The 27,607-nt window shown below is 31.7% G+C and overlaps 4 protein-coding genes across 8 annotated transcripts; 2 read left to right on the forward strand and 2 right to left on the reverse strand.

Moving 5' to 3' along the window:
- The first annotated feature begins 40 nt into the window (after positions 1–40).
- LOC108328742 (E3 ubiquitin-protein ligase AIRP2) lies at positions 41–5,134 on the forward strand. The gene is made up of 6 exons (XM_017562634.2): positions 41–154; positions 2,660–3,025; positions 3,607–3,769; positions 3,881–3,947; positions 4,058–4,268; positions 4,750–5,134. The coding sequence occupies exons 2-6, from the start codon at positions 2,943–2,945 to the stop codon at positions 4,958–4,960; spliced, it is 735 nt and encodes a 244-aa protein (XP_017418123.1). The 5' UTR covers positions 41–154; positions 2,660–2,942; the 3' UTR covers positions 4,961–5,134.
- Positions 5,135–9,700: 4,566 nt separating this feature from the next.
- On the forward strand, positions 9,701–15,035 carry LOC108329304 (two-component response regulator ARR11). 5 transcript variants are annotated; one of them, XM_017563463.2, is made up of 6 exons: positions 9,701–10,380; positions 11,694–11,846; positions 11,965–12,351; positions 12,551–12,627; positions 12,981–13,455; positions 13,612–14,194. In XM_017563463.2, the coding sequence occupies exons 1-6, from the start codon at positions 10,254–10,256 to the stop codon at positions 13,971–13,973; spliced, it is 1,581 nt and encodes a 526-aa protein (XP_017418952.1). In that variant the 5' UTR covers positions 9,701–10,253; the 3' UTR covers positions 13,974–14,194. The 5 variants fall into 5 exon arrangements, 4 of the variants coding, with proteins under 4 accessions (XP_017418952.1, XP_052728995.1, XP_017418950.1 ...); XR_008246998.1 differs by adding an exon at positions 14,630–15,035 and having other exon boundaries at positions 9,702–10,380; positions 12,981–14,165; XM_017563461.2 differs by having other exon boundaries at positions 9,702–10,089; positions 10,218–10,380; positions 12,981–14,194.
- LOC108329303 (protein WVD2-like 4) lies at positions 14,785–18,814 on the reverse strand. The gene is made up of 8 exons (XM_017563459.2): positions 18,521–18,814; positions 17,419–17,997; positions 16,656–17,309; positions 16,484–16,539; positions 16,189–16,291; positions 16,032–16,100; positions 15,797–15,895; positions 14,785–15,422 (listed from the first exon to the last, which is right to left on the reverse strand). The coding sequence occupies exons 1-8, from the start codon at positions 18,581–18,583 to the stop codon at positions 15,207–15,209; spliced, it is 1,839 nt and encodes a 612-aa protein (XP_017418948.1). The 5' UTR covers positions 18,584–18,814; the 3' UTR covers positions 14,785–15,206.
- Positions 18,815–23,874: 5,060 nt separating this feature from the next.
- LOC108328155 (small heat shock protein, chloroplastic) lies at positions 23,875–25,426 on the reverse strand. The gene is made up of 2 exons (XM_017561972.2): positions 24,912–25,426; positions 23,875–24,521 (listed from the first exon to the last, which is right to left on the reverse strand). The coding sequence occupies exons 1-2, from the start codon at positions 25,108–25,110 to the stop codon at positions 24,010–24,012; spliced, it is 711 nt and encodes a 236-aa protein (XP_017417461.1). The 5' UTR covers positions 25,111–25,426; the 3' UTR covers positions 23,875–24,009.
- Between the last annotated feature and the right edge of the window lie 2,181 nt (positions 25,427–27,607).

The following is a 27,607-nucleotide window of genomic DNA, read 5'->3' on the forward strand; positions in this document are numbered from 1 at the left end:
TTTTCAATGGAGGAAGAAGCAACACACCAAACAGGACTAATTGTATAGAAGAAAAAAATGTCTTGTGTTGTGGCTATAAGACAAAATGAACAGAAACAATGAGGGGTTGCTAAACAGGTTGCATCAACAATTCTGCATGCACCACCACACTACGGTAAGATCAACCTCTTTTCTTTGTTATTAAGTATCAGAAATTTTTTTAACTGAAATTGAAACTTCTCTAATGATATATTGACACAAGTTGGTAACAATGTAAATTCTTTCTAATGTAAAAACTGTGTTGGACACAGCCTTAACCGTGCCAAAAGCTAAAAGGTGGAAAATTGTGCAGGATTAGAATGAAGGGTGATTAATTTATTGATTTGTGTTCCTTAATTTGAAGCTTAAAATAATATATGTTACAGACAATTAAATTGAGTGGTCCAAGATGCACACAATTATTATTCTGTTGTGTCCTTGAAATGCAAATGTCCTTGTTCATGTTTTCCCTTGTGAAAGTAGTATCAAATTCTGCATAGGCTCAGACCACATTATGGAAAAATAAAGTCAACAATTGAAACAGATGCTTATACTATTTGTGTAAGTGGACAAATTACAATCACTTTCTTTCAATCTTTGCTGGGATGAATAAAATCAGAATAATGATCCTTTCGTAAAGTTTATTATACCAACTCACTTTTATCTTGTTCCATGTGAACTCATCTAAAACATTTAAAAAATATTTTAATGATTTTTAGTAATGGTATGATATATTTTTACGTTAATATGAAACACAAGAGTAAAATAATCATAAAAAATAAATTTTTATATTTTTTAAAAAAATAAAAAATAATATAAATGAATATAAAAAATTTATGAATATCAAAATAGATATATTTTTTTCTTCTTCCTCAAACTCTCACTGCCGTTAACAATAGACAAGTACAGAACACTGTTGTATTTATACACTTTTTTCACGTAGAATTTGTAACACAGAAAGAGAAATGAAAAAAAAGAAAAAGAAAAGATAAAATAGTTTGAGTAAAATATTCATCACCATCAACGTATTTAGTTTCTAGACAACCAAGATTATTAATCTATTTATCTTTAGGATAAAGTTAATGTCGATTCTCGAATCATAGATTAACAAAAAAAAATATAAATTTTCGTTTAACTTGTACTTTTTTTTTCATTTTGTATTTATACGACGAACAGTAATATCAACATGAATCCCAAAACAAAATAAATCTTTTCATACATCTCATTTATCTTCTTTCCTCTTTTATGTTAAATAATGAGATGGGTATGTATAGGTAAACTTCTTCATAAGGAAAGACCAAAATAAGAAACTTAGAATAAAAAACGAAATTCTCAAAAAAGTTAAAATTAGTTTTTGAATTAATTAATTTGTAGAGGCTCTTGTGATTTCTCACTTGTTTCCTTAATTTGTGTAAGCGAATTTTAAAATATGAATTTTATTTAACTCGGAAAATATATATATATATTTTTAATTCTAGGAATTAGACCATAAAATGGGCCGGATCTCTAAATTGGTTAACGATTTCTTTTGTTTGTTTACTTCCTGTACCCTCCTAATTACTAACTGCACCAGTTCACCCAATGCCGTGTTATGTACATTTTCTGGAACAACCATTTTAGAATTTCTGAAATATATGATTTTCAGAACAAAATTTCAAGAATAAGATTTAGAATGAACTTTATGGAACAAATTTTTGGGAATACATGAGATGCCATCTGGAAAAGGATTTTGAAAATATATGAGACATATTTCTAGTTCAATCATTGATAACTTTTGTTATATTCAAAATTTTTAATCACTTTACACATTTCTTTATTTCTTTTATTTTTGGACCAGATCTAATATTTTTGATCTATCAATCATGCTAATTTAAAATAATTAGGTTAATAAAATTAAATTAAAATCATATCTTTCTTCTAATTTTTCAATAAAATTTCAGCGTTGTGTTTGTAAACACGACAGTGTTTGTAAACACGACATCACTCTATTTCTAAAAACAATATAAAATTTATTTCTAAACAGAAATTTATACAATAATTAAAAGAAAAATAAGTGTACTTCAAAATATCATTTTAACATAAAAGTTACAAATTATATTATTATATAATATATTATATAATAAACTCAGTTCGATTTTTAAGTATGTCCTGTTATAAGAATACAGGACATGTTTCATCAATTCTAAAAACAGTCGCTTTTAAACATATTCAGCTGATGTTTTCGGTGAAATAGATTTTGTTTATCTGCTTTATCCCTACACATCAACGATGCAGTCTCGTGACCTCTCCACTTGCAAATTCTAAACTGTTTAAACTCTGAAAATGGTTTGAAGAACATGTAAAAGGGTCTCTATGTATGGTGCCGTGTGGCTTTAGGTTTTGGTCCCTTTCATGAAAAGAAAATGAAGTCACAGGTTGCAATAGCAAACTTGTTCATCACCTAAAAATGGTGGCAGCAGCGCCATTAATACTCTCTGTAGCAGAAAAATGAGAAATGAACAGGTAAACAAAAGTAGGCAAAACATTTAATAAAGGGTTCTTAGGAACAATGGCACAAGCTCTAGGATTATAGACTTCAATTGTGTAAGACTTTGTCTAAATGCAAATGTCAATGGTAAAAGCATTGAACAGTGTTGTGCAGTTGAGGAGGCAATTAATGAAGAAGGAAAGAAAAGTCTGTGACTGAAGCCATCCTTTTCTTTCCTTACAGTTTGCAAAGTTTGAAAAGTAAGCAACCTACTCTCTCACCTTCCTTTTAAGAGACATCCTTTCTTCTTCATTCTATTTCCATGCTTCAAATATTATTATTCTCTTTGAATTTGATTAAGAAAACCAAACTGGTCTGATTTCTAAAAGGCTAAAACCCTTTCTTTCTCTTCAAATTTTCTTCCTTTTTGCTACATTTTTCTTGGGGAGACTTATAAATGTGGCAAAATCAAGCCAATCATTCTTCTTACAGTGATTCTGTCAAGGCTCTTGAAGATGATATACAACATGCTAATTCCTTGTAAGCTAATTCTTCTATTTAATTTTATAGCCAAGTGTATTATTCCATTCCCATTTGCCTTCTTCTTTCCCTTTTCATTTTATGGATGACAAAGGGCTGCAATATCACTGAAATATGTTTGGTATGATTAGAAATTCAAGTGTGATGGAAAACTCTCACTTTGAGTAAAGATGGTAAGAAAAAAAATACCAAGTTTTAGGTTAAAAGTAGTGTTAAAATCTTATATAGGTGAAGATATGTCTCATTTAGTGTTATGAATACATGCAGAATCCCCTCAAAGAACCCATTTGTGTGTTACATGCAACTGGGAAATGCATGTTTGTCCTTTGTCATACCAACATGTTAGGAAGATTCTTTACTGCTATCCAGTCACAAATAATCATATTTAGCAAGTTTATTGATATTTACAATAATTAAGATTTTTTCATTGTCATGTAATTACAAATGCATTGGTTTATCTATGTCTACAGTAATTATCATGCAAGTCGTTTCATCAATGCAAAAATTGCATAGGAAAAAACTCTGATATATTGTGTTTGACTAGCCATGTTTATGACAGATGAACTTTAAAATTAGTGCAGGGCATTGTCACTTCCTGGAGATTGTGATGGGAACTGTTTTCAGATGAAATTATCTTACAGCCCCTTTGCACCTCTTTTCTTGCACTTGATTCAATGGTTGGATCTTAGTTGCACAGATACTTTACCTGTGTATTTGGGATTACTCCACATACTAATTTTCAATGTAAGTCACCATTGTTCAATTTTCTAAATTTTCACTCTTTTGTATACTTTCCCCACCCTTTTGTGGTGGAAATGCAAATGAATTAGCTATGTTTCTTTTGTCTTAGTCCAGGTATACGCTGATGGAATACCATCTATTTCCTCAAGTGAAAGGAAAGCAACTATAAAGGAATTTTATGGTATGTTTTAATGTTATGTTACATATTACATGTGTGTATCTGGTTTTGTTGGTGCCTTTTTTCTCTTGAACTGTGAATCAACTTTGAGGATGATGGCATGCTTTTTGCAGCTGTTATATACCCTTCATTAAGGTTGCTTCAAGGCGAGTTTAACAATGATCCAAGACACAGTTATGCAGAAGTGAACAGAAAGAGGCTTGAAAAGGTTCTCAGTAAAGATTTAGAGGGAGATGAAGAATGTGGCATATGCATGGAAAACAACATGAAGATGGTTCTGCCTAATTGTGGACATTCCTTCTGCATAAGTTGCTTCCATGATTGGTAATGTCAGATGCCACAACAGAGTTAAATTCCTTTGCCTATTCTGATAACTTCTTTTTTTCATAAATGAGAAAATACAATAGAAATAAATCAGTTTTTTTACTAAACTATGATAACTATTCATGAAAAAATTTCTCCAGATAAACCCTTAATGTCATGATATGCCAAGATAACATCATTTTATTAATCTTTCACAGAGAAAAAAGCTAAATGAATTGAATTTGGTTATTCATTTATGAAAGAACTTACAGAAACCATGATCTTTCTAAAAGGAACGATATATAACTACTTCATAAATCATTGGTCGATATAAGACCAGTTTAAAGTATTGAGTTAGACTTAAATTCATTCTTAACATGATATTAGAATGGGGTTAGAGTCTCTCCTAGTGATATTTATTGTATGTTGGAAATGGTAGGATAAGATATAAAAGTATGTGTTATGTCTTGTAAGTGCAAAATGTAACAGATGAAAAATTCAGGTACATGAGATCAGAGTCATGTCCCTTTTGCCGTGGAAGCATGAGAAGGATCAGTCCTGCAGATTTATGGATGGTCATTGGCAACAGTGATGTGGTTGACAGCTCCACCATTGCAAAAGACAATTTGAGACGTTTGTACCTTTTCATTAAAACTCTGCCTCCAATCTTAGCAGAACCACATCTACTATACACATTCAATTACATGCTATGACTTCAACAAAAAAAGTGTTTTAATTATAACTTTTATGCAGTTGAAATAGTTGAATCAGACAAATATGCTTTTCCTGTTTTGTGAACACCTCAATCTCATGCTTATAATATTGAAAGAGTACAGAGCATAAACTATGAAAGGCATCAATCATAGATATTTTGATTTCTTTTACCTGTGAGAGCCTAAAGTTGTGGTTGAATGGCTTGGAAATGGACACGTTCTGGCTTTTAATACACTAATAATCAACGGCTAAATCATGGTGCACCGAGTCATCATAAACAGTACCTATTTTCACAATATGAGATAAAGTAAACATATATATGAGACATGATATGATGTCATGCTGTGTTCTTCTTTCTTTCCAGATATCTAATGCCTCTTTCACAAACGTAATCATGCTAAAAGATCAGCATAACATCAATGCACACAACAGATAAATGGTGCCAAATTAAGCATTTTTGCTTAAACTTAATTAATCTCAATCACTATATAAAACTATAATCTCTTGATTTTTTTCGTATTATTTTTCTTATCAAAATCTCATTTTATGTTAAATAGTATAAGAATTGATATCATTTTAAAGTATTTTTATAAGTTATATGTTTGTATGTTAAAAAGCAGATTAAGCTTAACTCAATTTCACAAAACATTATATACATTAAATTGATCTTATCTCTAATAAAAATAAGACATTTAACTTTTTTATTTCTATAAGACTTAGTTATACTCGTACTTGAATTTCTTAAATACAAAATTATTTTACTTTTATAATTATTATTCTTTCATTTTTCCATTTAATTGTCCAATGATTACACTATCTAAATAACTCATATTCCCTAATAATACATTTACAAATTATTTACCATTTATGATTATATCTATAATTTTTATCAATTTTTTTTAAAAAAAGGTGCAAAGTGCCTCTATTACTTTACAAGTTTCTTGCATTATTTATTTTCATTTGGTAATAGATTTTTTAGAGTATAAAATATATATTCTAAAGAATTGATTCGAAAATGGATGGGAAGTAACATACATAGATGAATAAACATCATCCTATTAAAAAAACCTTGATAGAGTGTTAGATTTTTTGCACTTTTGTTCTGTGTTTAACTGGCCCAGTTGCTTTTATTAAAGAGAATAAAGGTTTATTAACGGAGCCCAAGTGGGTGTATTACTGCTACTACAACGATGATTTCCGAATAACAAAATTGCTTCAGTAAGCCCAATTTACACAACCAAAGGGTGTGATTCTGGCAAGTGGCCCAATCATTAGGCATAAGCATATTCTCCACACACAACTCTCTCATTGCATTTAAACAACTAAAAATATAAAATATTCTCTAATTAAAATAGGTGCTTAATTATCATTACAAAAATATTTAAAAATTGAAATTGAAGAATATCTATCTATATATATATATATAGATAGATAAATAGATATATATATATATAGAGAGAGAGAGAGAGATAAATATATATATTATTTATGTTGGATTCGAGTGAAAGTGAAAAAAAAGAAGAAGAAAAAATAAAAAGAATGAAAAAAGTTTCATTGAGATTAAAAGAAGAGAGGGAAAAAGTGAATATATTCCACCCTATTTGTTTGCATGAGTGAACAAAGACAATACAAAAATAAAGTACACGAGAGTGTTTTTATACTAATTAGAAGTTAACATTTTACTTGATTTTTTTCGTAATATTAAATTATTTAGTATTTAAAACTTTCCAAATAACTAAAACAAAAATAAAAGAAAAGGAAAAATCACCTTCCCCATTTTATATTAATTTAAGAAATAGGTCTTTTTTTATGAATCCCATGAAACTATTTTTCATTGTTTATTTATTTATTTCTCAAACCAACACTAAAAATTATTATTTCTTGTTTATCTTCTTGTGGGTAAAGTGAATAGATGTGGATTTTTTTTGGTTGTAGCCTTTGTAGGTAATTGAATTCCACATGTACTATGAAGGTATAAAGGAAAGGTTAAAGTTAGAGGTAGAATATAAAACTCTATGCCTTTAGAGTTGGATTTTTTTGTCTATACATCTTCACTTAAATTGTTGGTAGAATGCATTAAACTAGTTAGTTTTATTTATTTATTTATTTATTGAAGTGTTCGAAACTCGGTTTAAAAAATAAATTTAATTTAAGAAATGTTTCATGATAAAGAAAATAATTTTTCTAAAATAATACTCGAATTACTTTTATAAATTCAGATGGAAAAGGAAGATTAACACAGACAAAAGTTTGCAACTTTAATGTGCACTTAATGAGTGTGAAATTAAAATTTGGTACAATAACCCCTTTTGGTTACTTTTTGAAAGGGTTATTATTTATTAAGGAAGCGTGGAAGACACGCGCCAATGGTACGAAGACAGAACCTTTGTTTTTATTTTAATTTTTTTGACCTGACGCTGATGTTTTGTCCCTCTGCCTTTGTGCTTTGTCTTTGTTCAATTCAGTTACTTTTTTTTGGCTCCATTCATATTTTATTATTCACACGTTGGAAACCAACATCACCCTGAGGTGGGTTATAACTTGCATATATAATTTTTCTTTTTCTTTTCAAAAAAACTACTCTATTTTTTATATTTTCGTTTTGTTTTCTTACAAATTATTTCTATTATCTATGCATCTTTTCATCTATCTATATTTGTTTGATCATAAATCAATAATTTATTAATTATATCATGTGTCATTAATATAATATAATGTTTTGACTGTTTTTTTAATTATTTAATTAATAATTTGGTCTTCATGTTTTGATTTAAAATTTATTTTGATTTTATATTCTTGGATCAATTTAATTTTGTTTTATTAAATTATGTTACCAGCTTGACACATCTCAAACAAAAATATATTTAAATTACATGTCAAAATTTAAAATATCATTAAAAAAAATTAAATTGAAAATCACACAAATTGTTTATATGTACATATTTTAAATAACATTATTACCAAGGATTAAATTAAGTCTTTTTAAAATATATTGGACTCGATTAAATTAATTTAATGAAAGTAGTTATTTTTAAGAAAAACTAAAACTAAGTTAACAAGATAAAAGATAGCTATTAAACCTATTTTCTATTATTTTCATTTTTGTATCACTTTAGAACTTGTGGATAGCATAAATACATTTGGGTAGTAGTGCACTCAATGTTAATTAATATTAATATGAATGTTAATGTTAATTATTAGTAGAATTAGAATGGTAATAGAATTGATGATTGATTGGAATTTGGAGATGGGAACTAAAATGAAATTGGGAATGTATAAGAATTGCTCTTTCCTCCAACAACTTTCCCATCATGTCTGTGAAATGCATTCCACGTGCCTTTCCACCAAAACTATGTCACTCATCACATGAATTTTCACAATGTCCATCTTCCTTTTTTTTCCATTTCCAGATCCCATCTTCAGTGAATTCTTAGCTGGTTTTCATTTTTCGTTTTTATATGTTATTTCAGTTTGTTATCTCTGTTTAATATGAAATAAGTTTTCTTAACAAAATAACATTATTATGCGTGAAAAAAAAGAAGAAACATAAATTAAGAATGACGGGTGTACCATATAATCGTATTATCAACGCATTCTTTTAATCACTTAGCAGTTAACTCTTATAAAATAACAAAGATTTTTTCTAATTCTTTTACCATTTACACTTCTTCAATTGATCGGTCACATCGACCAATCGACAATTATATGTTAGAATCATCGTCATAAATATGACATGTTTAAAAAGGTAAATTTTTTGCACAGTAATTGGATCAACGTTGTGTAAAAATTCGTTTTAAAATCTATAAATACATAAATAAAGTAAGGAGGTAGGTGATTGTATTTGTTATGAAATTAAAACTATATTGTAATAATTTGTTCAACAAAAGATACAATAATGATATTGTAGCGGGTATAGTTTAGTGGTAAAAGTGCGATTCGTTTTAAGGACCCCTTCAAAGTTAAGGGATCCTCCGTTTGATTCATATCCCGATCAAAAACTTTATTTTTTATAATTAAAGGGACTCCTTTATACCCCTCGATGAATGATTTGCGGTATAATATACATTATTGTAATTTGGATACAAGAAGAATCAAATCAAATTTGACAAATTGAGTTCTAAAATTATGAAACATAAGTTTTTTGAATTGGATCTAGAATCCGAATTTTTTTAGTATTACTAAAGGATCTATGGAGAGAAATATACAAAGTTTCTTTCTAATCGTAACTAAATCTTCCATTTTTTTTGCATAGTAAAAATTGAAGCAAAATAGCTATTAAACGATTCTTTTATCTTTTGACTGATTTAAGCGTCAGAATATATTTGATAAGTATACCGCTCTTCGATTTGAGAATTACACAAAAAAAAAAAAAAAAGACTAACGACTTTAAAAGATTAGTGATTAAAGTGTGAATGAGTAGTTTTTTACTATACTATCTAAAACAACCCGGAATTTTTTTTTATGAGAGATTAATCTTGATGACTGCTGGGATATATACTATACATATATCAGTTGAGAAACAAGTAAGTGACACTCCAAGCCAAAGACAAAACAACATTTGAAAGAAAGTTGAGTTAAAACAAACAACAGTAATAATGAGAAGAGTTAATAGGTTCGAGAAACGCAGGTGGTGCAGATGCAGGTGCAGGGACAACAGAACAAAACAGAGAAGAGGTTGGAGAAGTATAGTATAAAGTATAAAGCAGAAACACTGTTTGTTTTCCCTAGGTTATGTTCTATCAGTGGTATAATAGTACACACCTTTTTGCATTTTCACAACCACAGCCCTCACACACTAACTTTCCCTAGGATGCCCCCAACACAACAATCCTCCCACCACAACCCAACCCAGTTCACTTTTTCAGTGTCACAAACATTTTTTCAATTTTCAATATCTAAATTTCTCAAAGCCACCCAACGTGTCCCTTATCTTTCGGCATTAATCTTAAAAAACTGCTTCCACTGTTCCTAGTTCCTTCCCACAATAATAATAATACTTACTGTGCATTGTTTAACAAGTAGCACTGAAGTTGCAGCTAGCTAGGTAGGACCAACCAACCAAACCCAAAGGGATATATACTAACGTACGCCACAGGGACCGTTAGCTGTGCGGCGCCAATATTCGTTGGTGCTCTCTCTCTCTTTCTCTCTTTTCCTCTGTCTTTCTTTCTTTCTTTCTTTCCTTTGATATTTTTTTAACTCTTCTTAACTTGTTATAACCCAACAACACAAACCCAACCTTTTTTGAACTCACAGCACACCCACTGATCCTACTCTTTGTCTCTCTCAAAAATGGATAATGGGTGTTTCTCTTCCCCTCGACGTGATTTCCCTGCTGGTCTGCGAGTTCTCGTTGTGGATGATGATCCTACGTGGCTCAAGATCCTTGAGAAGATGCTCAAGAAGTGCAATTATGAAGGTTGGTTTTGTTTAGTCATGAGTGGTTCCTTTTTCTTTTTTGCACACTGCCACTTTTGTTATGTGCCAAGTTACCACTATTAGTTAATTTCATGTACTTAAGATCTATAAAATTGATGTAAAGTTTCCAGGTTTTGATTTATTTCTTTTTAAGCTTTAGCCTGTGGTGGGTTATGTCACGTTGTCATGGATCAGTTCGTAAGGAATGTGCTCGCTTTTTTATGGCAAAAAAAAAAAATGAAACAGAATTTCTTCTGTTAAGCATGTAAACTGATGATGGCACTCAAATAGATAGTGTTGATTACTCATGATTTTGCATTCATTTTTTAAAATTTGGGTTGATTTTGGATTTTACTTGGTGAACTGATCTTTCAACTCTTTAAAGGATGGTCCTTTTCATTTTCCAAGAAGCAAAAACTTGAACTGCAGAAAAGTTAAGATTTTGAAGTTACTATTAGAGGGGGCATGTTGTAGATTAGCTCGGATTCTATCTACTGTGTTACCATGTCTGTTAATATTAAGACATTTAGAGAGGAGCATAAAGAAGTTCTCTTGTCGAATTTGATTCTTCCTAATCTAAATTTACTGTCTTCTGGCATTGTTTATTTATGGTATCTTAGGAGCTATGATATGCCATATTGGTAATCCGACAGTGTCTCATCCATTGATAACATGCACTAAAGTCAAAATATTAATGAGAAGATGGTTGGTGCACGAGCAGTACATCATGTTGGATTAGTTTTTTTTTAAACTATATCTGGTAACTGAATTAAATCTGAATAAATTAAACTGTACATGTTCTGTGAGGTTTTTATACGTGAGATCTTAGTTTATCGCTAAAACTCTCTTGGATTGAGCATTTGTCCTTGGTAGGTTTTAAAAAATTGTTTTTCATAAATGGAAGGTAGAGAGTTTAGTGCTTATGAAGTAACATGAGGCAAATAAAAACACCAAGTAAAGCAAAACCCGAATTAGTGAGACTATGATTGCAACAAGAACAGATAATATATGAAGAGACATCTCTTAATGATAGTGTGAATGTCATAGGTAGTAGTAAGAGCTTATGTCTAACAGGTTGTGGTCTACACAGCATGCAACACTGATCATTCAGATAGGTAATCTGAGAAATATTTGTATAACAAGAGACTTTGAAAGCTTTTGTTGTGTTACCATCTATACTGCCTACCAATCCCCTATCTGTGTTTCTCTTTCTTTTTCTTTTGCCTTTCTGTTCATATCAGTGAGATTTTATAGAAGTAACAAATTTTGAAAAGCAAACACATTATTCTGATTCTCTTCTTTCATTTGATTCAGTGACTACATGTTGTTTAGCAAGGCATGCTCTAAACTTGCTTCGTGAAAGGAAGGATGGATATGATATAGTGATTAGCGATGTAAACATGCCTGACATGGATGGTTTTAAACTTCTTGAGCATGTTGGGCTTGAGATGGATCTTCCTGTGATTAGTCAGTTCTCTATCAATAATATATTCAAGTTTTTCGTTATATGATATCATTGTAATCCTTTGATCACATTGATTGAAACTCCACGCTCTGACAAGTCACACTTTGCAATGCTGTTCAGTGATGTCTGTGGATGGGGAAACAAGCAGGGTCATGAAAGGTGTTCAACATGGAGCATGTGATTATCTCCTTAAGCCTATAAGGATGAAAGAACTGCGAAATATATGGCAGCATGTCTTTAGAAAAAGGATACACGAGGCAAAAGAGTTTGAAAGCTTTGAGAGTTTTGAGAGCATTCACTTGATGAGAAATGGATCAGAGCTATCAGATGAGGGGAACTTGTTTGCTGTAGAAGATGTGACCTCAACAAAGAAAAGAAAAGATGCAGATAACAAACACGATGACAAAGAATGTATGGATCCATCATCTGCCAAGAAAGCTAGAGTAGTCTGGTCTGTAGATCTTCATCAGAAGTTTGTTAAAGCTGTGAATCAGATTGGATTTGATAGTAAGTTTCTTCTCGAGGTTCTGTATAAAAGTGTTGCTTGTAATTGTCACTGTGGCTTCTATAAATCTTGCTGATATGCATAACCTAGCATATCCTTGATGAATTGAAGTGTGACTGCCAATTATAATCTTTTGTGCATGTAGTCATCTTATATCTTCCATAAAAAAATAATTTATAACAAATAATTTCTGTTTGGCAGAAGTTGGGCCCAAGAAAATATTGGATCTGATGAATGTTCCATGGCTGACTAGAGAGAATGTTGCCAGCCACTTGCAGGTGATGCTGTAATTTCACTCCTTCAATGTTACCCCTATATTATTGAGAAAGAAACATGTATAGAGTCTTTCATTCAGATGAAAAATTTATTATGCATGATTACATTCATGTATTCTTTTTGGTAGACCTAGAATCATAACAAAACTTCACTTTGATACAATAGAGTGTAAGTAATTACCTCCAAACATAGGTCCTGTGCAAATGTTTCTTAGAAACATTACAACTTGGATGCAGATTATCTCGTAAATTCAATAGGACAAAACAAATAGTATAGAAAAAGTGTATGTTTGTGTAATGTTCCATGAGTTTGAAGTTTGAAACTCGGGTTCCTGATAAGAAATTTTCTTGTGCAGAAATACCGGCTTTATTTGATTAGGATTCAGAAAGAAAACGATCGGAGATCTTCCTCGAGTGGTATGAAGCATTCAGATTTTCCTTCAAAAGATCTGGGAAGTTTTGGATTTCAAAACCCAGTAAACAAGCAACAAAATGATGTTTCAACTGACAGCTACAATTATTCGGATGGATCATTACATCTTCCTACCGTGGAAAATAAAAATTATGAAGGCGATAAGGGAAGTGTTTCACAGTTCACCATAGCAAAAAAAGGAAGGCCCTTGACTGGTAACGTCACCGACTCAAATATGAGAGAGAGTTCAAGGGTTGGCCTCAATCAACCTTTTGCCCAGTCAGAAGGAAACCATGCAGTGTTTGATTGCTCCTTGCCAACACAGTACTCATGGACTGAAGTTCCAAACATGCAACTCAAAGAAGAACACAAGTCACTTGTTCATTTAGAAGATAGCTTCAATCAGATGCCATTACACGGTAAGCAGCATCACATCCAAGTTGATCAATCACAGTCAGTTGCTTCAATTAGTTCAGCTCCCTCTATAACGGAGGAAGAGGTTCCTGCTTGTATAGAAGCAAAACCTTTGTTTTCAGATTTCAAGAATGATCGATCCAGTTCTGTGAATTCAATAGGGAATGCAGTTGACACCTTTCCAATTCAACCAGGAAGTCTTGCTATGAATGCTCAATCTTTAGAACCCATTTCAACTACAAATTCAGGATTGAAAGCACATGGATATAATAACCTCAGTTGCATTTCTGATGTGGAAATTTACCAAAGAAACCTTCTTTTGGGAGGTGAGGCAGCTTCTGCACCTTTGGATGAGGATTTGCATTTCCAGTGGCTGCAGGGTGAATGTTATAACATGAACTTCGGTCTGCAGAATATAGGAATGTCAGAATATTATGATCCAGGGCTTATTGCAGAAGCTCCAAGTCACTTATATGATTCAGCCGATTACTCGGTTATAGATCAAGGTCTATTCATAGCATGAGCTGCTTTGCCTTTCCTGCATCTTCAACAAAAATCAAAATTCAATCATGAAAGGACAATCTAATGTTTCTTGTAGCTAACTACATCTTTGTTGAAGAATTTCAACCTCAACGGTTGGGGTATTCTTTTTCCGATCATAGAGGATTTGGATATATTGCAGTATGTATAAAAACGAGTGCTGACAAGTATCGAGGTTACTTAATAAGCTTGCTTCCATCTTATTTTATCCTTGCTTAAGGTAAAAATAGATAAATGTCAACCCGCATTATTTGACAAATGTCTCTGAAAACATTATTATTGAATGAATGAATTTGGGTTTTACTAAAAAAAAATGGACTCAAACTATTTAGTAAGTCTTGAATAAAATTTAACAATAACGTAGTTAAAAGAATGTTCATAGAAGATGTCACCATGTTTCTTTCTTTTTTTTAAATACTGACATATTTTTACATTTATTTAATATATTATAATTTACTTTTTTTATTACAAAAATCATGTCAAAAAGAATGTAGGCGACTCAACCAACCATAAGAGTAGTTAAACTGCATATTATAGTGTAAAATGTAAATAAAAGATTACCTCACATGGAAAGTTTCGTCTCTTGTGAACTTTCACCTTTCTAATGATGTACTCTTTTCTATTTTAATCATATGACAGGGCTGGCTGAAAATTCGGAGCCGCGCGCATCGATCACGGGAACAACTTTAAAGCGATTGGTTTATAAGAATGGTTTTAGAACCAAGCAATGTTGGACAAAGAAGCTTAAAGTGAATTTTGAACAGTACAAGGGTACTATATGTTCTAAGCCATTGTTTTGGAAAAATTGAACAAATATTTCTTATTAGGTGGAAGTACTACCTTTTGTGTACAGGATTCAAATTCCTCAAACGCAAGTTTACGGAAAAAACATGTCCATGTCCTCAATCACAGTTATATGAAACTAAAGGTAATACATGTGCTATTATTTACCTTGATGTGTATATCGCCTAAACCTAATTTCACAAACTTGGTTATCTCCAGTGTCAAAATTTAATGTGGACTACAAAAAAAAAAAACTACAAAATTTTCCAACGAAATGTGAAAACACATCGGGACATGATCTCTCCTAATTACAAGTAAACTACAATCACTGATTAATGATATGAACATCAGGCTGAAAGAATACAAGTGGTTTGTTTCAGTTCTTTGACAAATTTTTCTTCAAATCACAGGCTCCGTCAGTACTTTTTTCTTGCTAATGTTGAATGTTTGGTGAAGCATTTTCTCTTGTGGTACAAGATAGTGAATTTACTGGTCTTGTAGTTCGGTTAATCTTTTCAGTATTACGTTTGGAATTATTTGTGCTGATAGGCGGCTTCGATGAATTTCCTAAGCTTTTGTCCTGGACTGTGCTAGAACTAGAACTTGCTTTCCTCACAAGTTTTGGTGACCGGGACAGTGTAGGTGAGGTCTGAAAAGAATAAGTAAATAAAATTATTATATATTACAAGTTACAAGTTGAACGCATCACCCAGAATAAAAAAAATGCAAGTACGATATTATAAATCACAAGTTGAAAGCATCTCCAGGTAGGGAAGAATGAACCGACAGATATTGATGGTTGACAGATTTTGTGGGATGGTCATAAAGAATTGGCAAGATGAACAGAACTGATTGACAAGCAACATCCTCTAGAATATAAATCAAAAAGCCACAAACAAGGACTTATGGCTAAGCCACTAAAAAAAGCATCCAGATGGATCGACAAAAGGGCATTTATGGCTGCTGTCATCTAGCATTTAGACAATGTTTATTTTCAACATCAGAAGTAATAAGCAAATATACCTTTCTAATATGAGTACTTGGTGAATGCGATCCGCCAACCTTGTCCTCATTTAGTTTGGAGTTCTGCCCTAGCTTCTTGTGACCAAGTACTGTTTTACCCTGCATCCAAATTAAAGATGTTGAATAACCTTTTTACTAAGTAATAAAGAGCAGTTGAAAACGAATTACGAAACCACGTCTTGACTCTTAATATCATGTGCAAAGATAGAACCATTATTATTATAAAATTATTCACCTTGAGAGTCCTTTGCAACTTCATTTTCTCTTCTTCCTTGGATTTAGTTTCATCAATCCTCTGCAAGAACTGAAATAAGAAAATGTGAAAGCCAATAAGACCTATAGCTCTTCCATAAATTTCGCAATTAATGTGAGAGACGAGGAAAATAACTTGCCTCTCTGCGTTTAACTGCTCTTTCTTCACTTCTGAATTTAAAAGGCAAAGATATAGTAGCTGATTGAAGACTGCTTTTGTTGGTGCTTGAAGATTTCAGGTAGCTGTTCGCACATTTATGGAACAAAAACAAAGAAAGCCGCGTTAATGAGACCAAATATTTTATGCATGTTTGAACTTTTGATTTTGAATTTCAAATAGTGAAAGAGTGCTTCTTAGAAAAGTTGAGCTCCTCACAAGGAACATATTTGAACATTCATAACCTAAAAAAAAAAAAGGCATAGAGGACAAAATACCTTCCACTCTGAGAAAGGAGATTGGCAGAACCTTGATCTTGCAAACCACGAGATGCCTAAAGAAGGGGAAAAAATCTTTAGCAACCAGAGTACCATTTCAAATTTTGTGTATTTACGCTGAAAAACCACTGATGCCAATGTAGGTACAAGCAAAAGGTGGATAAGTTAATACCTCAGTCGATGCCCGCAATGCCACTGGATTATGTTTGGGCAAATTAGAACGAACTTTTTTAATTATGTTCTGGCCAAACACTGAAGCTGTTTTACTTGTTTCAGCAGCACCAGAAGGCAGATTGATTGACATGTGGAGTGACCTTGAGGTTGGTCTCTTTGCCACTGAATTTCCGATAGATTTCATAACTTTCGAAACAAAGTTTGTTCCATTTCTGGGTTTAGTAGCTGCAGTATCTGTGTTGCTTGACATAACAGCACCCGATGGGAGATTGATTGACATTTTAAGTAATGGTGTACCTACTCGTTTCTTCTCAACCATGCCTCCAACAGACTTCTTATTGGTCGAAAAAGTGTTTAAACCATTTCTGGACTGTGTAGCTGCAGCAGTTCTTTTGCGTGTTTCACCAGTACGAGATGGAAGATTGATTGACGAGTGGACTGACTGCGCAGTTAGTTTATTCTTCTCAACTAAGTCTCCAACAGATTTCTTGCCTTTCGGACCACTATTTATTCCACTTCTGGATGACACAGAAGCAGCAGCAGCCTTCTTTTCATCAAGAGGAAAACATTTGGAAGACACAGTTTTGGTAGATAATTCTGGAGAAGAATTTGCTTGTCTTTTTTTGGTAGATACATTGGGATCAGCCGTGCCCTGCAGCATCAGTATGATAAATGTGCACAGACATCACAGTTAGAAAATTACTCATAAGAAGAAACAAAAAGGAATCAAATCTAAACAAAGAAGGAAAGCATAAATTTACATGATCAAGCATCTTCTCTTCCACAGGGCCAGTATTTGTATTGTCTTCAACATGATCAAACTGGTTCGAATTATCGATGGATGTGAAACTTCCCAAATTAATATTTGTATTAACAAGAGCATGTGCCACGTCCACTACTCCTTCTACATTGGAAATATCTAGATCACTTTGTCCGGCATCACATTCTCTCTGGTCCCCGTCAGCACATTCAACAACTTGGTAATTGAAAGTTTCTTCATCCGGCTGTTCATTGGCGGCAACAACGTTTTGCACATTTGAACTCGTTTCAGAGGATGAATCAGCATAGTTTCTTTGCTGAGCTTCCAACTCAAAAGTTCCATTAGCCTGATGAATTGCATTTGCTTCTTGGACCAATGCAGCTGCTCTCTCCGCAGCCTTTCTCTTGTAATGAGCCTCAAAGTAGGCTTTCTTCGCTGCCACAGAACCCGGCTTAGAATATCTCTCAGCTTCTTCAACATAGCGATTGTGAGTGAATGTTGACCATTTCTCCCAATCCAAGTTTTCTGTCATAAACCTCCCAAAAGAGATAGATTCTCCAAGCGCACGGACAGGGTTACCCTAAAATCAAAAAGCAAAACAATAAACACCAATATACATTTCACAAGTCACCAAACTCAACACACCACAGGAAACTGCAAAATTGTTGTAATATCGATACAAATTATATCCAGAACAGAACAACAGCATTGGTGAATTTATTACCATTGACATCGAAACCCATGGGTGGTTCCTTTCCTCGACAAAAACAACGTGAGACTGAATGATAGAAATTTTTAAAACTTCAGCAAAGGAAGCCATAAACTGATTATTGGAATGAAATTTTTTTTGAGAATGCGATAAGTTCCGGAGTTCAGTGTATTGTGCAATTATACAAACGCTTCAACAACACAGTTAAATTGCACCAGAAAACGCAATGCTAAAATCCAAAATCGAAACGAAAAAGCAGTTACAGACACTCCAACCTCTCAACAACGAAAACCAAAACCAAACATACCACACCACCATTTATCAACAACAACAGCCACACCAAAAAAACAAAACAGAAACATACGAAAGCTTATTTTGCGAAACAAAAACTCACCTCGTAACGAGTGTCGGCGGGACTGGAGAAGGATCGAACGAGACATGCCGACGGTTCACCCATAACGAAAAACAAAGCACTCACTCAACCAAAAAAAAAATCTACGCCTCTTCTCTTCCTTTTTCTATTTCTATAACTACATTCAGAGAGTGAAAAATCCAAAGCGTGTTGCTTCACAAATTAATGTGAATCAGCGATTAAACGGTCGAATAAATATAATTTCTGAATTGCATGTGGTGAGAAAAAATGGAACCTCCTTTTTCTTCCAGTAACGTTGAGGTTTAGACACGTTGATTCTTGTGGACTCTTCTGCCCTAATATATCATTGTTAAAGCTTATGAGCCTTTCTTGAGTGGGTCCCACTTCTAATTTGCCCCACAATTTTGCATTGCATTATTTTTGTGCTAATAATCTTTCCCCTAACGTCTAGTTTTCTTAATTTTTGTTTTATTCTTCAGTTTTGCCCGTTAGATTTTCTTTTTCCTCTTTTATTAACATTCCATTTTTTCTCAATATTATTATTATTATTGCTGAATTGAATAATTAAGTGTGTGTTTAAGATGAATCCAACAGTTATTTCTCTCTCAGTTTTTCACATGTTGAAAAACAAAGTATAATTTCTTTTTCAACTGAGTTATAATAGATATATAATTAATTTTTTATGTTATACGTTTCTTTATATATTATTTTTTAAAATTATAAATGCTTAGATATGTTAAGTGACTTTTTGTTTCCTAAAAACAACAAACAAGTAACTATATCGCTGGTGGAAAGATATTTAGGATCCTAAAAAATAATTCATAATAGCTTGGAGAGGGATGTTTGTTTTTGCTAAATTGGTAAAATTGTTATTATACTTTCAATTTGGAGCAAGAGAATATAGAAGTGGAGACCAATCTAACTGACATTTGTATGATTATTTTAAAGAATTTTTTCTTGTTTGTTTGATTAAATAAATAATCGAGTGTTGAAGATTCACTTTTGAAACATTTTTGTAATTTATTTCATTAGTTTCTTTTTTTTGGTAAACCATCACATATGTACTTTCAATTAGTTTTGGTCAAGAAAATGTAACTGAATAATTGAGTCTAGTATCAATTATTTATCTATATTTATATAATTAATTATTTTTAATTTAGGTTTAGTTTATATTTGATACGATTTAATTGTTTTATGATTCTTTTGCACACTTGCATCATTTATTTTATCTTTCTTATATTTTGTTTATTTCTTTTATAAAAATCATTTATCAATGTAAGAAGATAAACGGTAGATGTTGATACATATTTGATAGAAGATGTTGATATTGCAAAATAGTTTTTATTTGAATTAGGAATTATTTGATATAAAATTTTTCAAAAACTCTAAATTATTCTTAATTGTTATATATAATTATTTATTATTATCATTATTTATTTATTTTAGATAATCATATTAATATTATATATATAATATGTTTTGTTTTATCTATATGTTGTTTTATGTGAGCTGGTAAAGTGGATGTTATACTATACCCATAATATTCAACCAAAGTGTTCTAACAATGGTAACTAATTATTTATATTTCTAATTGCAATATTTAACGTCTTTTATCTACCAAATATTTAATGTCGTTGCTTATTAGTATGATTTTATTAATTGATTTATTGTTTCTTTTCTTTTAAGATCACTGACATCATATAGTAATAGAGGTTTTGATGGTATAGAAAAGTCATACATTCTAATTTTAATGTCATTATTATATTAAAAATATTATCTTCTAAGAAATTGTTTTACAATAATAATCCATGAACTTTTTTCTACACAATTACTTATTATTATCAATATTTACCACATTATATATTATCCAATACTAATTTCTTTCCCTAAATGTCTGAAAATAGAATGAAGTGTGTCAGAACCATTAAAAACACACTAAAAACTCCATTTGAGTGGAAGACAAACGTTGAGCAAGGGGAGCTGAAAATCAAAAAGTGGAAGACAGGTGTGAGCAGTCGAGTGGTCGTTCGGTTTTGGAGGGTAGAAGTAAAACTTAGTTTTTCAAAATTCACGCCACTCTCTGCATGCAACCATCTTCTTCAATCTTCTGAAACTCCATTTTTTTCCTCCTTCTCTCTAAAAAGCTCTTACTTCTCTCTACAAAATCCCACTTTTTTCTTCTTCCGATCACCAAACAGACCACACCTGAGCATTTCCGGCGTCGAGGACGTTCGTTTGAACCGATCAGTTCCGGGTTCTAAGTTGGTAAGTTCTCTCTTCATTCAGCCGGTTGGTTTCCTGGTACATGCAAACCTAGTTTATGGGTTACATGAGTTAATCATCTTGTTCTGAGAGTTTCTGGATTTATGTTTTGTTTAGTTTCTTAAGGCGTGACTGTAGAACGCTAAGGTCTCTGGTAAAGGTGAACTCGTATTCTGAACTTTGAACGTTCGGTCACGCTTAGAGGTAAGGGAAGCTTATATAATTTGATTAAGATTCTTGTTTTGAATGGATGTACGTTCGTTGATTTCTGAATGAATATGAAGTATGATTGTTGATATGTTTTGACTGTATGAAGTGTGAATATTTACTATGATATGGATGTATGAATGTATGAAGATAGATGTTGAGAAATGTATTGATAAGATTATGAATTCTAAGTCTAGAGTTTTATGTGAAAATTGATGTTCGTCACTGAAGATCTTTGACCGTTGGGTTTTCCTGTGGACTCGGTTGGAACTGGATTCTTTCATTTGGAAAGAATTCCAGTTGAGGACCGAGCGTTTTCGTTCTGTAATATCTGTATATAAGCGTTCAACCAAGGATATTCGTTACTTGGTGTTTGATGGTAAACTTAAGTATATTTATATGTATTTGTATATTTCGTTCGTTCGTGAACACTATTTAAATGGTATCTTATTATATTTATCAAACCTTTCTTCTATAAGTTTAGTAGTGCTCGGTCTTACACCAAGCGCTCGTACTAAGTAGTGCTCGGTCTTACACCAAGCGCTCGTACTAAGTAGTGCTCGGTCTTACACCAAGCGCTCGTACTAAGTAGTGCTCGGTCTTACACCAAGCGCTCGTATTAAGTAAGTGCTCGGTCTTACACCAGGCGCTTGTTCTCGTTTCCGTAATCTATCTTTATAATAAGAGCGTTCGTCCAAACTCCATAGAGTTCGCTCTCTACAGTGCTCAGTCTTCAACTGACATTCGGTTTCCTTGAGGTTTAGCTCATTAAGAAGCTAAGTATTTATTGGCGATCGATTTCTTCATATGATTCCGTCAAGTACTATTATTTGGTGTCCTACAGTACCTGTCTCAATTGGTTTCGGCCTAGAGTCCTAGTACTCGGCCTAGGCTTTGCGGTGTTCGGTTTGAACTCTCAAGAGTCAGTTCATTAAATTGGCTCACTTGGTAAACAACATTCGATTATATTAGTCTCTGAGAAGTATTATTATATTCGGTCCTTTTCACAACTAGTGAGTAACTCTCTCAATTTGATTATGTTTGAGTTGGAGACATCTCGGTCTCACTCCAAGTGTTCAGTCTTGTTCTGGATTAAAATCTAACGTGCGGTATTTGGTATCCTAAGGGATCATTATTCAAATTGGTTCAGTTGAGGTTTTAATAATGAAAGATGATAGAATACAATATGGATGAAATGACTTTGGTTATGGAAGAGTGTTCCGGGGAGGAATATCTCATGATTTGGTATTGGAATGGTAAAGTATGAATGTGGGCACGCTAAGCTGGCGGTTCATCCTAATATTCCGTGATTACCCGTTTCTCACGTAGAGAAGGGTAAGTCATGTGTGGGAATGACAGGAGGTCCTCGTCCTTATGGTTGATTTGGACGGAACGGACTAACCTCGGGTGGCAGCTGTTGAGGGTATCCCAGTTACTACATCACCCGGGTGCACGAACGTCGTAGCTACACAGAATTCATACAGTCCAGACAGTCAGAGTCTAGTATTAGGCTTTGCATGAAAGAGTTAATGAGTTATCTTGTTTAAATTGATTGAGTGAGATATATGTTGATAATTGAATTCAATTACATAAGCTTACCCTATTTCTTGTCTTGTCTGTTTTGTACGTTCGGTGGTTGTCCTTTTGTTGCAATGATCATTCGTGTGAATGTGAGCAGAAGGAGAAGCTTTGCTGGAAGAGGCGCTGGAAGACGAAAATTTGGTCGAGGTAGAAGTTAAGACCGAACAGTAGAGCCGTTCGGTCAGTAGTTAATTTTTTTGTGTGATAACCGTTCGGTCATCTGTTGTTTTCTTCTTTTGTATGACCGTTAGGTACGTCTTCTGTAAACCGTTCGGTCTAGATTGCATATTTGTACAGTTTTAATTTCCCCGTTATCTTGTAAGGTCGTTCGGCTATAAACATACATCTCATCTTTTGTAAGACTGATCTGAAATATTATTAATATGTGATTATTCCCTACGATGATGATTTATTATGTACATCTTTTTTTCTTTTATGGCACATGGAATTTTTTTTGTTCAAATACTTGAGAAGAAATTAAAATTATGGACATTTCCAATCCTTTTATATTGAGAACCCATAATGAATAAGTTAAAATCATAATTATTATATTTAATGTATTTTTAGTTACTTATTGTTACGGTTTAGAAAAAAATAATTATAAAATTAAATTCCAAAGGTTATGATAAATACAACACTGTGTATATTTACATTATATTAATGTATGCATTTAAACACAATGAATATAAATATATTCTATTAATGTGTATATTTATTTCTTTCCATTAACGATGAATGTGAGAGATTAATTGATTTTTTATATCGATAACTAATTTTAAGTATTCAATTAATAAATATAAAATTTTAAGTATTTAAAATATTAAACAAGTTAAATAGAATTCGATTAAAAATATTTAAATATTTAAATTACGAGAAAGACGATTACACAAAAATATCATAATTCTTAAACAATTTTTTTTATGATGATTCTATTTTTGTAAACATCATTTGAAAGTTATACACGGAAATTAGACAAAAATTATAGTAATTAAAAATAAACTCAAATATAATTAATGAAAACATATTCAAGTCAATAATAAAACTTTTAAGAAAATTAGAAAAAGACACGTAGCAAAAACTACATTTAATAAATCAGTTACTACAGTAAATACTAACTAGACTGTTATAATTAATTAATAAATAAATTTAATTATGTGACATAATGATGAACATAAATGTAATTTAATAAGATATAAATATTTATTAATTACCATGAGAAATATAATAAATAAAATATTAATCTGAGAGAAGTTAGAATTATCTAGTCATAAGATGTTCTCTTTGTTAATCATAAAGAAAAACGTGAGGGAAAAAAGAAAAAGAAATTTGGAAATCAGAGTAATTTTCTGAAATGAAATTAAGAAAATTACAAGAAATTAAAATAACTTAGGTAGATACCTACATAATTAACTGTTGTTGAAACAAAAAACTCTGTATAGTATAGAAGACAGAAACATGAATCATTGAACTTGGATATCTAGGATGTTGGAGTAACTAGTAATAGCTTTGGGAATGGCTATGTAGAGAACACCATCCTTAACCTCAGCCTTAATATTCTCAAACTGCACATTGTCGGGCAGAGCAATCCTACTGCTATACCTGCCATAGCTCTTTGCAGACCATCCCTCTTCTTCTTCCTCTTCTGGTTGCCTCGGCCGTTGATCCTGTTGAACAATCTCTTTCTTCTTTGGTGCCTTTTCTGCTTTAACCACAAGCATCTTTTCCTCCACCCAAACTTTCACATCCTCTTTGTTCATCCCAGGCATGTCAAACCTCATCTTGTACTCATTCTCTCCCTCTTTGATCTCCCATGGTGCCCTTCCTCTTCTCCTGTACCCTCCCACACCCTCACTCGGTAAGGGTGATGAAGGCCACTCAAGCGTGCTAAATGCAAAAGGGTCCTCCATCATCCTCTCCATCGTCTCCATCATCTCTTGCATTGTTCTTGCCGTAGGAAACCTGTCCCACAACCCTGTTTTTATTCAATCAACACATGTACATAGTCACACAATCAGTGTCAACTACAGAAACAACAATAATGCTAACTCAGACTAAAACAATTAACCCACAAAACCGATTATTTATACGGTTTGAAAGAAATTCATGTGTTAACTCACTACCACAAAACTACAAAACTGAGGTCGATAAATATCATTAGGATTCTAATTTCTAATGTTAAGAAATAGAGTTAAACTTAACTTAACCCACAAAACCTCACTTTTTTGCATTCATAAATTGACTTTATTTCGAATTTTAACATTTTTCTAATAAAAGTTTTGAAATTTTAGGTAGATGTTTCTGAAAATTTTTATTTCCTAAAGTAAATTTTTGAAAACAAAATGGAATTATAAGAATAGGGTACCTATGGGTGCAGGAGGGGCAACTTTCTTTTTGGGAAGAGGATGGTGGTTCTTGTTGGGTTTTGGGATGTGGTCAAGCTTTTCTCTTGCATCCCCCATGACCATGAACTTCACTGGCTTCAACTGGGTTGGTCTGGAGTGAAGAAGATATCTCGATGTAGGAAGGTTAAGAGCCAGATTAGAGGACAAAGCGTGTGCCATTTTTGAAGAGTGTTGTGTTCTGTCTGTTGAGACCGCAGAACAGAAGAAAAATTAAGGTTGTTAATCTGATGAAGTGGTGGAAGTGTGGAGAAGGTAGGGTTTTTTGTGAAATATATATATATAGAATAGAACTTTGAAGAAGGAGGTGTGGAGAATTCTGGAAAACGCGACATCATAGGTGTGGGGTCGTGAGAAATGAGCACTGAATGGGAGTATCATTTCGTTTTCCAGAATTTTCCAGAACCAGACATGTTACAGAGGATGGAACCTTTCAAGATTCCAACTTGTTGGATAAGCTTTTGACCACGTTTTCTGCTGAATGAGAGCCCTTCGTGTTCCAAGACCAATCTTAATCGCGGGTTCTTACGTGTCTGTTTACACTCAATGAAGATAGCTCCATACAGTCACTGTCTTATCTGAAACTGACAAATATAAATCCAAATATTCGGTGAGAAAATTAATGAGACTCATATAATGTAGTGGTGGCTATTCAAAGATGAGATTAAGAAATTATGTTTATTAATCGTATAATGTAGTGGTGGTTATTGGAAGATGAGATTAAGAAATTATGTTTATTAATATACAGAAACATGTGAAAAAAAAGTACAGGCTTGTTAAATTTTCTTATTTCTCTGAATAAATCATTTTCAAGATATTAAATCTTATGTTTTGTTTATGGACAGAAAATATTTTATGAATGTGAAACTAAATTTACAAAAATTAAAACATATATTTAATACTAAAATTTGGAAAAAAGAATAATTCATATATTATTTTATATACGTGAAAAAAAAACTAGTAGATCAAAGTCTCCCTAACCATTAAAAGACTAGATTATTTTGGCTTATGTGAAAAACTGATTTTGATTTATATATATTTTTTCTATTTCTGATCTGATTAAGTGTTCATGGACAGAAATAATTTTGTACAAAAAAAAATCAATTTAGACTTGGGCTACTTTAATCTACTAAAATAAAACTAAGCAGTGTATTCTTCTCTCTTTTTTTAATAAAAAAAATGAAGTGGAGAAGAAATATAAAACATAATGTAGCTGATTAAACTTCATCTCATTCATTCCTTTAAACAGTTAAAAATTGGAGTGCCACATAAGATTTATCCGTAAATGAGGTGCTTCAATTTCAAGTGACTCGATCCAATGACATTCACATGTTTTAGACCACAAACTGCAACGCCTGAATAAACTCGTGTCTACATAGGTTAGATTGATGTTGAAATGCGTATTTATTAAAAGTGAATTAGAAATCAAACAAAAAATAATGAATATTTTTAAGTTTATAATTAAGTTTTAAATAAAATTAACTGTAAAAATAATTTATAAGTTTCAAAATTAATGTTTATAAACATATAAATAATAGATTTTTGAAAAATATAAAAGATATAAATTAGTATATGAATTAGTATATGATAGAAATTTGTCTAATGTGTGTTGTATAAAAACTTGTGTAATGCATATTACAAGACTTGCCTAATCATAAAATTGATAGGGTCATCTAATGTGTGTTAATAGATTTATCTTATATGTGTATGGAAAGACTCGTCTACCTTATATGGTTAGATTAGTGTAATTAGTATATAAACTAACTTGTGTAATGTTTGTTATAAGACTGGTCTAGTTAATGTATGAACATACTCGTCTAATTGTATTCTTAAATTCATTTAATCAGTATATGGAATAACTGATAATCTAATATTAATTATTATATTTATCTAATCAATATATGTATAAACTTGTCTAATGTGTATTGCTAGACATATGTAATGTTTTATGTTATACTCATCTAATGTTTTTTGTTACACTTGTATAATTAAATGTATGAACAAACTCCTTTATCGTGTATTGTTAGACTAGTCTAATGACTTTTGTTATATTTATCTAATCAATTATATACAAATTTGTCTAATTTATATATGGTTAGACTCATAATTTTTTTATATATATTTGTATAATGCGTTTTTGTTCTATTTGATATATTGAAAATACTTCAAAAGTTTTGTTAATAAAGATTAAAATGTGTTTGAAGACACACATTAAAGAAGTAATTATTTATTTATTTTAAAAATCAACAAATTTTTAAAATAATTTTTAGGAATACATATCATGGATTATTAACTTGATTAACAATATAATTTAAATTTATACATAATTGACATTTTAAAGATTGATATGAAAATTTCAAATTTAAGAAAGTAATAGTCCTATTTAAAAACTAAAATAATAATTTATTAGATATTAAATGATAGAGTAGAAATATATTGCTATTTTTACAGTAAATTAGTTTAAAAATAAATCAAATGGATAAAATAGAAAAATAATTTTTTAGAAAGACAACTTTTAATATTGTAGTATAAAATTTTTGTATTGTATTATATATATATATATATATATATATATATATATATATATATATATATATATGGCTGAGGTGATTTTGAATATATCAAATACCGGTTTGCAGAACTGACTTGATTGTGAACA

The sequence above is a fragment of the Vigna angularis genome, chromosome 2 (genome assembly GCF_016808095.1).
Source record: "Vigna angularis cultivar LongXiaoDou No.4 chromosome 2, ASM1680809v1, whole genome shotgun sequence".
Classification (NCBI taxonomy): Eukaryota; Viridiplantae; Streptophyta; class Magnoliopsida; order Fabales; family Fabaceae; genus Vigna; species Vigna angularis.

Excerpts from the sequence above, each read along its gene's own strand:
- LOC108328742 (XM_017562634.2), top strand. The coding sequence starts at position 2,943 with ATGTGGCAAAATCAAGCCAATCATTCTTCTTACAGTGATTCTGTCAAG. Across the intron at positions 3,948-4,057 it reads AACTATAAAGGAATTTTATG|CTGTTATATACCCTTCATTA; the intron begins GTATGTTTTAAT and ends TGCTTTTTGCAG. Across the intron at positions 4,269-4,749 it reads ATAAGTTGCTTCCATGATTG|GTACATGAGATCAGAGTCAT; the intron begins GTAATGTCAGAT and ends TGAAAAATTCAG.
- LOC108328155 (XM_017561972.2), bottom strand. The coding sequence starts at position 25,110 with ATGGCACACGCTTTGTCCTCTAATCTGGCTCTTAACCTTCCTACATCG. Across the intron at positions 24,522-24,911 it reads TGCCCCTCCTGCACCCATAG|GGTTGTGGGACAGGTTTCCT; the intron begins GTACCCTATTCT and ends GAATAAAAACAG.
- LOC108329304 (XM_017563461.2), top strand. The coding sequence starts at position 10,254 with ATGGATAATGGGTGTTTCTCTTCCCCTCGACGTGATTTCCCTGCTGGT. Across the intron at positions 11,847-11,964 it reads GATGGATCTTCCTGTGATTA|TGATGTCTGTGGATGGGGAA; the intron begins GTCAGTTCTCTA and ends AATGCTGTTCAG. Across the intron at positions 12,628-12,980 it reads ATGTTGCCAGCCACTTGCAG|AAATACCGGCTTTATTTGAT; the intron begins GTGATGCTGTAA and ends TTTCTTGTGCAG.
- LOC108329303 (XM_017563459.2), bottom strand. The coding sequence starts at position 18,583 with ATGGGTGAACCGTCGGCATGTCTCGTTCGATCCTTCTCCAGTCCCGCC. Across the intron at positions 16,101-16,188 it reads GAGCAGTTAAACGCAGAGAG|TTCTTGCAGAGGATTGATGA; the intron begins GCAAGTTATTTT and ends TTCTTATTTCAG. Across the intron at positions 15,896-16,031 it reads AGTTGCAAAGGACTCTCAAG|GGTAAAACAGTACTTGGTCA; the intron begins GTGAATAATTTT and ends ATTTGGATGCAG.